Here is a 13,390-nt window from a genome sequence, read left to right as displayed (position 1 = left end):
AGCAGCTGATAAAATAGAAGAGAGTTGAGCAAGAATGTCTACAGTGTGAAACGTGACACTGTGCAGAAAATGACAGAGATGCTGCTGAGTGATTTGATGGCTGAGAGGGAAAGAAAAGAAAAAATATGTCCAAAAGGGAAATACAGCCAACCTCCAATGGGAGACTTGTCCCTGCAAACAGACTGTGCAGAGAAAGGTACCCGTGTCCATCCTCTGTTGGGTGTGGGGGAGTGCTCTGAGCAAGCACACCCTGCAATTCCTGCTCCAGATTTCTGGCAGGTGATGGACATGTGCTTGAATTGCAGAGCCTCTCTTTGCTGAATCTCAGCAGTGACTAAGTGCATATTCAATAGTGCCCTGTGTCCTTGTCACATTTCTGTTGGTTCCTAGAGAGTTATTTGCTAAGCAGAGGAGGTAGTAATCGTAGAATGATTTGGGTTGGAAGGGACCCTAAAGATAATCTAGTTCCAACCCCTCTGCCATAGACAGGAACACTTCCCACTAGACCAGCCTGAACAAACCTGTATCCTTAGAGAACAACCCCAATGTTATTCTTTAAGGGAAATGCAATATTTCTGCATAAGCCTAAAAGGTACATCTGGCATCAGGTTGGGTCAAGAGGGTCAGATAACCTACTTAATTTACAGATATCCAATTAAAATAGTGGGGTTGATCACAGCAACAGCTTGCCAATGAACCTATTAAGGCCACAAGCTGATTCTCATTATCTGGTTCTTTCTCGGACTCCTCTATTTCTCTTTCTGCATTCTGCTGCCATTCACTGATCTTGGAAGGAAAAGGTGAGGTTTGCTATTGTATACAGCCAGCACAAGGTGCTGTGAAGCTCAGGTCCTATTAAACTGATGTTTTATAGAACCACCAAAGAATAAGAAAAGGATTTTTGCAACTATGCCCACAAAAAGCAAATAATTAGCTGAATGCAGCACTGATGGGATATTAATGCTCTGCATACAGTCCAGCACTGGAAGAGGTGGTGAGATCTTTCAAAAGAGTTTTGATTGAACATCAGATACTGAAAAAAGTATTGGTCAACACTTTTACAAACTACACACAGAATTAGGTAAAATTCATGGTTTTGTATGGACTTTTTTTTGGGGGGGAAGCACTTTTCTAAAGTGGTAAGCCATTTTTTTTTCAAAATTTTAAGTAACAAAACAGTTTAAAAAACCCTCAGGTCAGCTGAAATACTTTGTTTTCAACAGTAGTTGTCAAAAATATTAAAGGGAACATTCAGAGCTCAAGTCAGAGAATACTAGTCTTGTGAAAAATAAATTCAGATGGAAAGAATCTGAATGTGTTGTTTAGTAAAAGTGGATTTTACAAAAACATTTTGTCACTTTTTTGGAAACTCAAAGTGTGACATAAGTGATTTGGTTATATTTTATGGTTCCTGAATCTGTTTTTTATTTTTTACAGCAAAATAAGTCTTTATTATTTGAGGCCTCACCTTCCAAGATGGGATTTGCCTCCAAGACCTGCTGCTCAATCCAGGAGTGCTGACCACTGATTGCTGCCAGGAACTGCAGAATCAGTTTTGTGCTTTCTGTCTTCCCTGCTCCGGATTCCCCACTGCAAAGACAACAGGAGTGGGGGTCAGTGAAAGCCATGCTGCATCCCCTGCTCTGTCTCCAAAGGGACTTCTGTCTCTGTGTCTCTTCTGTTAGTGTAGGCAGCATGAGACCACTAAGAATGGGTTTCCAGCATCCCAAGGACTGTTGTGGGTCAATTGGTAGGACATGGTACCAGAGAGCTTCCAGCCAAGATCCAAATTTGCTCTGTGCTCCCTTTGGCTCAAGCTGTTTCTCGAGCTTGGGTATCCCCAGCAAATGCCATCGTTCAACCAGCACTAAGAAGGTCATGAAGTACTTTCAGCCAGTGCTTTTCCAGGTATGATCACCAGACCATGACCCTGTGGTTCAGAGTCTAGTTGGTCTCATGAGACATCTTCATCACCAGTCTTGAGCTGTGGTAAGGCAGACTCTGAAATACAGACTTTTAACAGCAGGGACTTCCACAGGTCTCCTAGGCTTCTTCTAACAAGGGGCAGGTGGGAGAGGAGAAGATTGTGGGGCAGGAAGCCAGGGTTACTCCTCAAACTTTCCTCTTCACTGAAAGATAACCTCAGTTATCTTGTGAAGGGGCTAGGCAGAAATATTTGAGTGAATCTATGGTGTGTCTGATACATGGGGTAGCCAAAATAAGGGACTGAAACAGACCTTCCTGACATTGAGTATCCAGCCCTGGCCTCATGGGAAAACTGTTTGACTTTTCAGGCCACTGGCACACTGCACTGACTCTTCTATGGGCCCCACATGATGCTTTTTTAGACCAGCAAAACAAGCCTTGCTGAATGGCCTTTTCAGACTCGTGTATCTGAAATCCTGCACACGGGACGTTCCAGAGTTATGTTTTTTATTCAGTGAAACTTAGGGTAGGCATGCCTTGGGGGAAAGGGTGCCCCAAATGAAAAAGACTCTGGGTTCAGAACTTATAGGATCATGTTGGAGGGCTGAGGATCTGGCTCATACCACCATTTGGGAAGATACTGGAAGGAGCTAGCTGTGACCAGACACTTCTTGGTGCCCAAGGTTGATTGATCCAGGGCAGAGCCATGCAAGGAGACACCATTCAGGAATGACCACAGCTCCAGTGACCAAGCCTGTCCCTGACCCTCCCTTGTGCAGAAAGTACTGATGTTTGCACTTGTGATGTCTGCAGGAGTATTGAGCTTCAATTTGAAAATTTGTATGAGCTCTATTGGGTTGTAAGGGTAAATATCAAAGTATTTATAACAGAGTGACTGCAAACAGAGACCACCTCTGCATTGGGAATATGTGGATGGAAGATCTAATCAGCCATTCAATGTCTGATTCTATCTGATAAGCTGATCCAAATCAAGCATGCTGCATCTGCTCAGCACCTGCTTTCAGGATCTGGCCCACCTGGAAACTCAGCACTCACCTTATGATACAGCACTGGTCCTTGTTGTTGCGCTGCATGTTGAAGTAGCAGTTGTCAGCAATTGCAAAGATGTGTGGTGGCATCTCACCAATCTTTTTGTTGGTGTAGAGGCGTATCTGCTCAGGTGAGTAGATGGGAAGGAGCTGGTAGGGGTTCACTGCCACCAGAATTGAACCAGTGTATGTCTGGAGGAGAAGCACATGAAGGTTTATGGGGACAGTGAGGTGGAGCTGAGACACTCTGGAGCTTGGACATGATGGGGATGGAGGCCAGAAAAATCAAGTCTTTTTAAAAGCTGGATGAAAGATGATGCTCAAGTCAGAGATGCTTGCAGAGGAAGCTTGGAGTAAAATGGGAACAGAAGTCCCAAAATACCAAAATCAATTAATATTCAGCCTTGCTCATGCACAGCATGGTTTCAAGCCTTAATTCATATTTTGTGTGCTCTAGGTTACGAGAAGCTCATATTTGCAAAAATATCACCAGGGCCAGCATATATCCATACACATCTACTGCATTGCACGTACAATGACAAACCACAGATGAAAGAAACCTGACAACCACTACCATACCTCAAGGCAGGACCAGCTGGATCCAAACCATTCTGACAGATGATTATCTAACCTGTTTTTATCAATCCACAGCAGCTGCTAAATTTCCCTCTGCAATGCATTCTTCTCTACCATCTCTGCCTAAGCAAATCTCTCCATACTTCAGTTTAAACCTCGTCCTGTACAGATGGAATTGCCCACAAAGTCCTGACATATCCCTTCTCATCTATTTCTGAAGTTTTGTAAATGGCCTTTGGTCCAGCTGTCTGGGCCTTGGTAGCAAACCTCTGCAGTATCTTGCTCTTTCATTTCTGCCCTTCCAGAAGCTGTTTCTTTCAAGCCTCTCATCAAAGGACTCATAAACTTTGTTATTTGCTCAGATGCAGTGCTGAGGTTAGGAGGTTTGGCCACATCCTGAGCTCAAGGCAGATAATAAGGATCTCTTTCCCCTGTTTCATCAGTCTAAAAGTCAGTGTCTAGAGCAGGTGAATCAATGGGCCTCCACCCTGGGCTAGCCAAGGGGCATGAGATGAAGGCTACTCTCACTCTGTGACTTCAAAGAATTCCAGTTACTCTCCCTAGGCTAATTTTTAGCAACTGAAGTTTCAAGATTAATCTCACCTTTCTTTCCTGGTGGAACCAGCTGTGAAAGTATACCCACTACTGCACATATTTTTTTTCAGGAAACAAAATAAGTAATTTCAACATACATATAATTCCTTATGGGTTTTCATCTGTATGGCCTAAAGCCAGTAAGACTTTGGCACAAAGCAGCAAAATGGCACATCTGAGGATGCTTGTGAGAGAGAAGAATTAATTTGCCACTAGTTTGGGCTTCCTGAAGGCAGCCAGTAGGTGGCAATTGTGTCCCACAGCAGGGAGATGAAAGCATTGGGGTTCCTTCTAGTTCCTTCTAGTCTCATGGCCAACACAAGACAGCAACTTTCAGTTCAATCCCATGAGAGGTTTGGCTTTACATTGGTAATTGAGAAAGGAGACAGTACTCTCCTCTGTAACAGGGGATTATGTGCCAGTAAGGGAAAAAAAGCTCTTTGAGCTCAAGAACAATGTTGTCACAACTCCAAAGGGCAGAAACTGGGTGTGAAATTGTGTAGACTGGATTTCAGAAGAAGAAGGCATTGAAAAAAAGGAGCAGAGATATCCCAGAGGAGCCTTCAAAGGGGCCAGAACAGGTAACCTCAATGCTCAGAGAAGGAGGAAGCTCAATTTCTGAATGGGATTATGACACCAAGATCCCTAATGAAGACTCCTATGAGTCCTAGCTGAGATATGAGAAAAGCTCTTTTCCTCTTTACAGTTTATCACCAGGTTAATTTTAGGGACATTTTTCACCTTCCTTGAGCCTCTTTAAAAACAAGAAAAATCTAACTCCTTGCAGAGGTCTCTGAAATCCCTGCATTTCAGTCACAGTGGTCTGCCCTGCCACAAATGCAAACAGAGAGGCTTTTAAAGGTGTTAACCATTAGGAATGCTTTCTGGATGCTCTCACTGACCCTTCCCTTGTGATCTACAAAACACTCTGTCAGCATGAACTCTTGTACTATTGCTTGTTTGCTTAGGGCATTCCTAGTTGATAAATAATCACAATTTGCCCAATTCTCACAGCTGACAGAAGACAAAACTTTGTTCACTCTGTTGATGAGGGGCCAAAGGGCACTTCCAAGGGAATAGTAGCTCACTGGTTTCTATTGCTGGGTGATGTCAAAGCCCTTTTCTATTGGAAAAATAAAGCTTTAGTGAGAGCAGGGACTCTGCTGAAGCTGACCACAGGAACTGCATCTCACAGCAAATTCATTACTGCCTGCATGACCTACATTTTAATTAGCCCCAAACAAATCCTTTCTGAGCCTGCTTCCCTCGCTACCCAGAACACCATGGCTGACTTCATCTGGATTGTTATGGGGTTAAAGCTCTACCAAACACTACTGCATTTTGGCAGCCCTTAGAGAGCAGCAGCAGGCACTGGTTTCATCTCCAGATAAAGAGATTTAACCTTACTCACGAGTCCAAACTCCCCACCAGGCTCTCTTGCTATTCAGCATAGTTTCTTTTCCTGCCTGCAAGCCAAAGTAAGGGCAAGAAGCCCTTGCTGAAGTTTTTAATATTTTGCTGCAGACATTTCTTCCCTTCAAGTTAAAGTCATTACTGAGAAGCACTGAAAGCTTTAACCAGTCACAGGTTGGGGACTTTCCACCAGGGAAGGTGTCACAACTTCAGCATGTGGGTCAAGCTCTGCACCAAAGCAGATGGATGCTCTCAGTGCATTTATGAAGCAGCAGCAATGGTGGTGCAAAGTAAATGAGACAGCCACAGTGGTGAACAGAAAAAGGTGATCCAGTGGAAGGCATGGCAGCAATTGCAAATGACATCACCACGTGTCATACTCACCCTCCCGCCGCAGTTTGTCTTAGGAGTGAAATGTGAGGGAGAAGAAAAAGGGAAATGATATTTTATTAGAGCAGAGCTACATCCTCCTCAAAGCTAAGGGCACGAGGAAACAAGAGGAACAGAAAAGTAATTGGAGAAGTAATCATTTACTCAGCAGGCTCAGAAATCCTTTCAAGCACTGAAACTTCACTATCTTTAAGACAGGGCTAAAAACACCTCAGGGGACTGGGTGTCCCCTGCACACATGGCATCCATTTGGTGGTACCTTGGCTTTGCAGAACTGTCATCACTATTTACCACATCCAACACAAATCTGCTCCTCCTAGTGCCATCACTCTCAACATAGTGCAACCTTAACTAAAGGTTGGGTGCCTGAGCCCCCAACCACACACCTGTAGACAGAAGTGGTTTGCATACCTCTCCATCAAGCTATGCAGTCTCTGTCATTTTGAGAGTGTCATTCTGATTTTGGAATTGCACTAATTGCTGTGCTGTGCCCAGTTCCTGGGCTGGCACTCTAAAGCCATTAGTGGTGTGGATCAATCAGGACACAGCAACCTGGAACCTCTGTGATGTAAATGTCTTTGTGGGATGTGGGCATCCCTTAGGCAGGAGCTCTGTAGGGCACACTGCACTGTCACCATCGGACCAGAAGAACTAGCAGAGAAGCCGATGTGGTTATTGTGTCACTTTTACCCAAATCACCACCCACACTCACCTCCAGGCTAAAAGCTGCACTTTGCATCAGCCCTTGTTAGGATGATGTTGCCAAACAACATTTTGCCCAGTGCTTGCTTGTGCTCCTAATCTTCCTGGATGCCTGTGAATAGCTTGGCAAGGGAGCTCAAAGACAGAGCTTTTACAAAGGAGCTTGGTGCATTCACAGGCAATCCAATACTGCACACACAGAATTGTATCTGTGGGCCTCTGGTCACCTGGAGAGGCAACAGGCACTTCCTGGATAATACAGACACCCCAAAAGAGACACATGGACAGCACTGAAAAAATACTGAACATGACCCAAACTTTCCCAGAGAGAATGGCAGGAATCCACTTTGTGCCACTGCAGGGTGCTCACAAGCAGGGGAAAAGGGACCATGCTCAGTGGGTAGACACAAGCCCCTTGAATGAGCCAATCAAATTATTGGCCATCTGTACTTCTGTACAGCATTCAGGCTGCTTGAATTCAGTTATCCACATGAGTACTGCACCCAACCTTGAAGATGGATGTGCTCTGAGATGGGGAGGTTGGACTGTAGACTTCCAGCCTAAAAATTTCTTCCAACATAAACTCCTCTGTGGTATCCAAGCTCCAGTCAGCTCTAAAGCATCTGAGAGGCACTTCTGTTTGCATAGCTGAAAGGCATCTTGTCTCTGGTGGCTCTATTGACACCTCTGGTGACTGCCATGGATGCCCCTGGAGATATCACTTCAAGTATGAATTTGGGCTGTTAACTTGCTAGTTTATCATTATAAATGGCAAGAAATTTTAATTATAAAGGAGAAACTCAGCTCATCTAACGCGGGAATAACTTTTTGGTTATAATCTTTTTGTCAAAACTGACAACACAGGAGACTTAGGCATCATGCACAACAGACAAAGTGTCTGAGTGAGAGATGCATTTGGAGGTCTCCATTCTCCTCCAGGCTTTGAGGACTTATGGGTGACTTTTCAGCAGCCATGTCCCCTTCCTCTAGAACTGGACTCCATCTCTGAAAGAAGAGATGGATATATCCCAGAGAGGGGGCAAGGAGCTGTCAATCATATAAACAGGTTGTGCAGCAGTGCTGTCTTATCCATCCTGCCCAGCCCTAATCCAAAACCATCCTATCAAAAAGCACTGGACATCAAGCAGTGATGAACAAACATTGATAGATAAAATCCCACCCATGCTCTGTTAGCTTATTTTAGCTGTGAAGTCTGACTGTCTTGCAATTCCCTCTGGCCCAAAAATCTAGTAGTCGCTAGAGTCTTTTAAAAACTGGATGACCAGCAGGCTTTGACAAGGCCTTCAAAGGCACAGCAGGCACTCACCTGAACATCTGAAAACTGTAGGATTTAAGAGTAATACCAAATATTCTGCATTTGCAGAGGCTGTTTGAGTACTTTATCTAGCAGCAAACACATGTGCAGTCTGAATTTCTGTCAGAAGAACATGCAGAAGTCTACCCAGCACAGAGAACACTGATAAAACCAGCACAGAGATTTGAATGCTGACTCCTGTCCTGCTGGGGAGGTGGCCTTTGTGATGTTATCACAGAAAAGAGATGCAGATCTGACTGGCTCCCTGTAAACCCCTCAATCTGTGAATGTCTGTTTGGGCTGGCAAGGCTGCACTGGGTACACTGGGCATGACATGACTGAGCTGACCTAAGGAAGGACACTGCTGTCCTCAGAGATCAGCTGCCAGAATCCCAGGCAACCCAGGGCTAATGAGCCACAAACACCAACTGGGAATATTTTTAAGGTTCTAGGAGTTGCTCACTTCTTTATTCCCAGTTATTTCATGCATGCCCCTCTTCATCATTTCTCCACCCCTTCCACCTCCAGCAACTGTTGTCTTCACCCCCTTGGGTAAAATAAGTTAATAGTCCAGGGGAAGAGGGCAGAAGGGTCACACTCAGCATGTAGTTTACACCTCTACAGAAGTTTTTGCTTTCGGGTGACTACAACATGCTCATGGCCTGGGCTGAACTGGTTATTCTGTGTGCAGAAAGCTAACACTTATGCCTAAAACTTCTACAGGGGTGGGACAGCAAGGTGGTGTGGACTTGGCCCATCACCCAACTCATGGTTTTTTTCACTGGGGCATCCAGAAGCTTTGCAATGTCCTCCAAAGCCAGAAGCCCTTCACCACCTGGGACCAGGTGAAACCTAGATGCTGGCTGCAGTCAGGGCTCCCCCCTCATGGGCTCCCCAGAGCTAAGGAGAGCAGGGGTGGAGGTGAGGGGGACACTCACATAGATGAGGTGCTCCCGATAGCGGATCAGCAGGTTCCTGAGGATTCCTGCCTCGTTCAGGTCCCCCAGGCGGATCATGTCCTCCACTCCATGGATGGAGGTGGGGTGCATGGGCTTGATGTGGCTGGCATTCTGTGGGGAAATCCAGTGCTCCTGGGAAAAGAGCAAGGCCACAGAAAGGTAAGTCAAAGGAGAGACCACTTGGATGAAAGACACAAACAGCCCACCCCAAAGAGAAGGACCAGAGAGAACACACACAATATCAGCACACGTGCCACAGCTTCTGCTCCTGGGCAAGGCAGTGATGAATTAGAAAGATTTGTAACAGAAGAAGGAAAACATCTTTTTACTGGAGTTTTATTGGAGCAATAAGAGACAGGAGACACAAGCCAGTCTGGCAGGAGCCTCCTCCAGGGCAGCATGGCCATCTAGCACATCAGGGGAGTTTATAACAAATAGCAGATTTGTCTTCCCCTTCACAACTGCATTTCCACATCACAGGTTAACCCTCTGCCAAGAAAGACTATTGAGCAGAGAGAAGATGATTTAGAAAAGAGAAAGGGATGTACAGGGGTGGCAAAGTCATACTTTTATTGGCAGTGTTATTTTGACTCACCACTTCAAAGGGCTTCAAAAGCCACTACAAACTGCCCACAAAGACCTTGCCAAACCAAATCTCTAATACCCTTGAAGGGAGTGGGAGCATTTACAATTACCTCAGCAAGAAAAAAAGAAAAAAAAGAAGCACAGAGACCTTACTCTAAAATAGCCACCACTGCACAAAAATAGAGGTGGGAAATTGAAGAACTGGTGTTAGGGCACATCAGGTGGTTGGGAAGGACTGGATAACAATAGAGGAACCTGTTGAGGTTGGTTTGCTCAAGTAACTACCTAAATGTATTTTGGGGGCTTCTGCTACCCTTGTTCTCAAGAAGGTTCTCAATTTTGCACTCCCAGTACAGCCACAAAAACAGGGACACTGTCTTGTCTTTACAAATATAAAACTATGGCACAGCTTATTCCCAAGGAGATTTGGGAAGTCATAACAAAGTTGATTATGATGGCCCTGGGACCCCTGGCCCAGCAAGGCCACAGAGCTGCAGAAGGGACATCAGAAGCCTTTGCACATACATTGCCTTCATCATCCACGACCTGGATCTGCCCGGAGTCACAGAGTTTAACCACCGCTCCAATGGGGACATCGAATTCCCGTCCGGTTTTGAGGTCCATCCACACATAATCCCCCTGGAACCAAAGACAGCACAGTTACACTCAGCACTGCAGGGAGCTCAGCATCCCTTGGGACATGAGGTGTTGATGGTTTGTACCCAAGTCATTAGCAGGAGTCCAGTGACTTCCCCCACAAACCACAAAGCACCTCTTTTCACAGAGGCTCAGACGCTTTGCACGTGGCACTTGGGGACGTGGTTTAGTGGTGAACACAGTGCTGCTGAGTTAATGGTTGGACTCGAAGATCTTGGAAGTCTTTTCCAGCCTTAATGATTCCTTAATGGCTCTGTGAAATCCCCTGCAAGGTGCCAGCAGCAGGGCATGGTCCACACAGCGTACAGACCTCTCTGCTGTCCCACTGCCCTAACTCTCTGCTTCTCAAGTTCATGAGTGGTTGTAGGTCACAGAGTGGCTACAGAACAGTGATATAGGCAGAGAAACCCACCCAGATTAAACTCCCAGAGGTTTTTTTCTGTGTAACATACAAACCTAGGAAGTCACATTTAGGAGATGGTTTTGAGTCTGCTAAGCCTTATCTGGAGCCTTGTGGCACCTTTCTTACTTGCAGATAACCACTACCAAATATTCCTTGGTGACTGCTGAAAAGGGGATGACTAAAGATGGGTTAAGAACATAAACAGAGAGGCAGATATATGTTCTTCTTCAGGAGTTCCTCAAGCTACAGCAGTGTGTGGGTGGGCTGTTTGTATTTAATACTTCTAAGTGGATTTTACCTGCTGTGAGCACTTTCATCTGAGTCCTGAAGCTGTGCAAAGTTCTAGCATCCATAATCCCAAAAGGCTGTGTCCTTTTACATGTTTCAGATGTTTTACCTCTTTCATTTCAGGCCTGTGTGTTTTCATTTTGAAAGGCACAGCAAGCAGTTGACCCCTATCCCCTCACTTCATGTCACTACTGATCCTATACACCTTTGTCAGTCCTGCTGGGCAGGGACTATCTGCTCATCAGCTCTGTGGCTATTAAATTACTCAAATGCAAAAAAGCTTTTAAAGAAGCTGTTTTCCTCAATACAAAAGCAAACTCCAAACCAACTACAAACTAAAGCCCCAAGCAGGACCCACGCTGGAACAAAGCAGAATTATTTCCCATCCCTATTCTCAAGGTGAAAAGTTAAAATTGGGAGCAATCTACTCGTCAGGTGAGTTTTCATTCATGCAGCTGAGATTAATGCTGTGGACTTGTAGCCCCACCTAACACCACATTCTTGGGGACCAGCTCCACTTGTACCTATTAAGTGTGATGCAAATGCAGTATCTACCTTTTGAAGTCCTGAAAAACTGCTGGGAGAGGGAGAAGGGAAAACCAGGATGTATTGCTATGCATGTGCTCTGATATAACCCCCTTTCCTGAGTATCAACTATCAACCACTTCTGTGGACAGAGCATATTTATAGACTTGGTTTGGCCCAATGGGCTGCTAAACCATGCTCATCTCTGTGCTGGGAGGTGGGAACTGGAGACATCACCATCCAAGTCATCATCCACTAAGACTTCCAGGAGGCACAAACCTGTGAGTACCACCAGGATGTAAGGTTACACTCAGGGATCCACACATGGAGAAGCTACACACCAGGAACTCCCAACCATTTTTGTGGCAGACTCTACCCTTGGCAGCTGCTTGCTAGGTCTCCACTAGGATATCAACAAAGTCATCCTGCTTTCATGGACCTCAGCATCCATTCCTTAGTTTGGGTTTTCATTTCCCCAGAGGGTTGTGCTATAGCTCTAAGTATCTTTATCCAGCTCATAAAAATACAATATTGATATATATATTTCTCATTAACTGTCTTACCCTCGCATCTTATAACGTAGTTAAAAAGGCAAAAAAATCACAATAAATGAAGGCAGTGTCAGGAGCAGATACATTATAAATTCATTTATATTAATATTTATTTTTTTAGCTCCTTTGATCCAAGACTTCCAAAGCATTTCAGAATGTTCAGCACTGTTATCCTCTCTGCATCACTGGGCAAATTCATGCACATGGTAGGTAACCTGATCAAGGTGTCAGCAAGAGATGAGCCGGGTTGCTCAGTTCCTGCCCAGCAGAAAACCTTCCCAACATTTTAGCAGCTCTGTAAAAATTGCTCTTGATCAAAAATCCAAGAATTGCAATGCTGTTTTTTTTAAAAAAAAACACTCTAATATTGAATGCTGCAAAAGCAGTCTGCTTCATAAGGTGTATTACTGCAAGGCTGAGATAAAAGGCACTCTGCCCTCCCCAAGGTAAACTGATACTCTGCTACCACTAAAACAACTCCTGTGCTCTGTCTGCCTAATGCACAGAGCTCATCCCCTCAAACTGCTCTTTTTAAACCCATTAACGTGCAGTTCTTAATACTGGTGAAAAAAGTCTTATGGGATGGGCTAAGCTGGTAAGCTCAGGAAGGTTGGGAGGGGTTATAAAATAACATCACTTATTAAGAATGCCGACCTATTTCCTTTCCTGACTTTAATCAATTCCATATAAACCCCATGGAAGTGAGTTTCATTCCTTCTGCAGAAGCAATCCCTTCGGATCAGCCCCAAGCCCAGCAGATATATTGGGGATTTCAGGGCAAATCGGGGTGATTCATGCATTTACCAGCTGTGGCTTGTGAGTTGCATAACCTGCCTCATGCCTACATTGGTGCAGTTTATTTCCCAAAATGCATAAGAGAGTACTGGAGAATAAGTGAGAATACCACCAGAGCCTTTACAGTATCACCATGGTCCATCACTTCCTCCTCAATGCAGCCAGTGGTTTTTGGTACCCTTCCAAACCAGGAAAACCTTCCAGATTGCTCTGGGGCAGACCCTCAGGACCTCACAAACTGGGGGCAGTGACAACCAAAGAATGGTGCAAGAGGAGGAAACACCACACGCAGATCCGCACAACTCCCAAAGAAGATCTTTAGCAGGAGCTCCCAAATGTGAAGAGCAAGGAGGCTGCACTGCAGGGGAGCTACAGTGCTCGGCGGGGGGGACAAAGGAGGAAGGTGAGAGAAGCTGGCGTAAGCAGTGCAAGGATCCCATCAACACAAGACAGGTTTCAAAGCAGCCTGGAAGCTTCCAGCTCAGGGCTCGGGCCCCTTTCTTACCGCTAGCATGGTCGTGGGCTTCAGGACCTGGTTGACATTGCGAAGCAGTGTCCATCTGCCCTGGTCTCTCTCCTGATCTTCCACCACCTCAGGGCATGGCTGCACGAAAACGACCTTCTTCTTCTTCAACATCTCCAAAACTCTGCGCTGGTCTTTG

At 45.2% G+C, this 13,390-nt stretch overlaps 1 protein-coding gene across 2 annotated transcripts in view; it reads right to left on the bottom strand.

Annotated features, from left to right (window-relative positions):
- The window catches only part of MYO7A (myosin VIIA), a 95,969-nt gene that overhangs the window by 47,880 nt on the left and 34,699 nt on the right, over positions 1-13,390 (bottom strand). For both annotated transcript variants that reach the window (XM_056498599.1, XM_056498608.1), the window contains exons 3-7: positions 10,035-10,148; positions 8,904-9,056; positions 5,943-5,960; positions 2,983-3,167; positions 1,469-1,590 (exon numbers count right to left, since the gene is read on the bottom strand). In XM_056498599.1, the coding sequence (XP_056354574.1) occupies positions 1,469-1,590; positions 2,983-3,167; positions 5,943-5,960; positions 8,904-9,056; positions 10,035-10,148 (592 nt within the window). The remainder of the gene's footprint in view (positions 1-1,468; positions 1,591-2,982; positions 3,168-5,942; positions 5,961-8,903; positions 9,057-10,034; positions 10,149-13,390) is intronic.

This window comes from Oenanthe melanoleuca, chromosome 1 (genome assembly GCF_029582105.1).
Source record: "Oenanthe melanoleuca isolate GR-GAL-2019-014 chromosome 1, OMel1.0, whole genome shotgun sequence".
NCBI classification, from domain to species: Eukaryota; Metazoa; Chordata; class Aves; order Passeriformes; family Muscicapidae; genus Oenanthe; species Oenanthe melanoleuca.
This window is presented reverse-complemented; position numbering and strand designations above follow the sequence as displayed.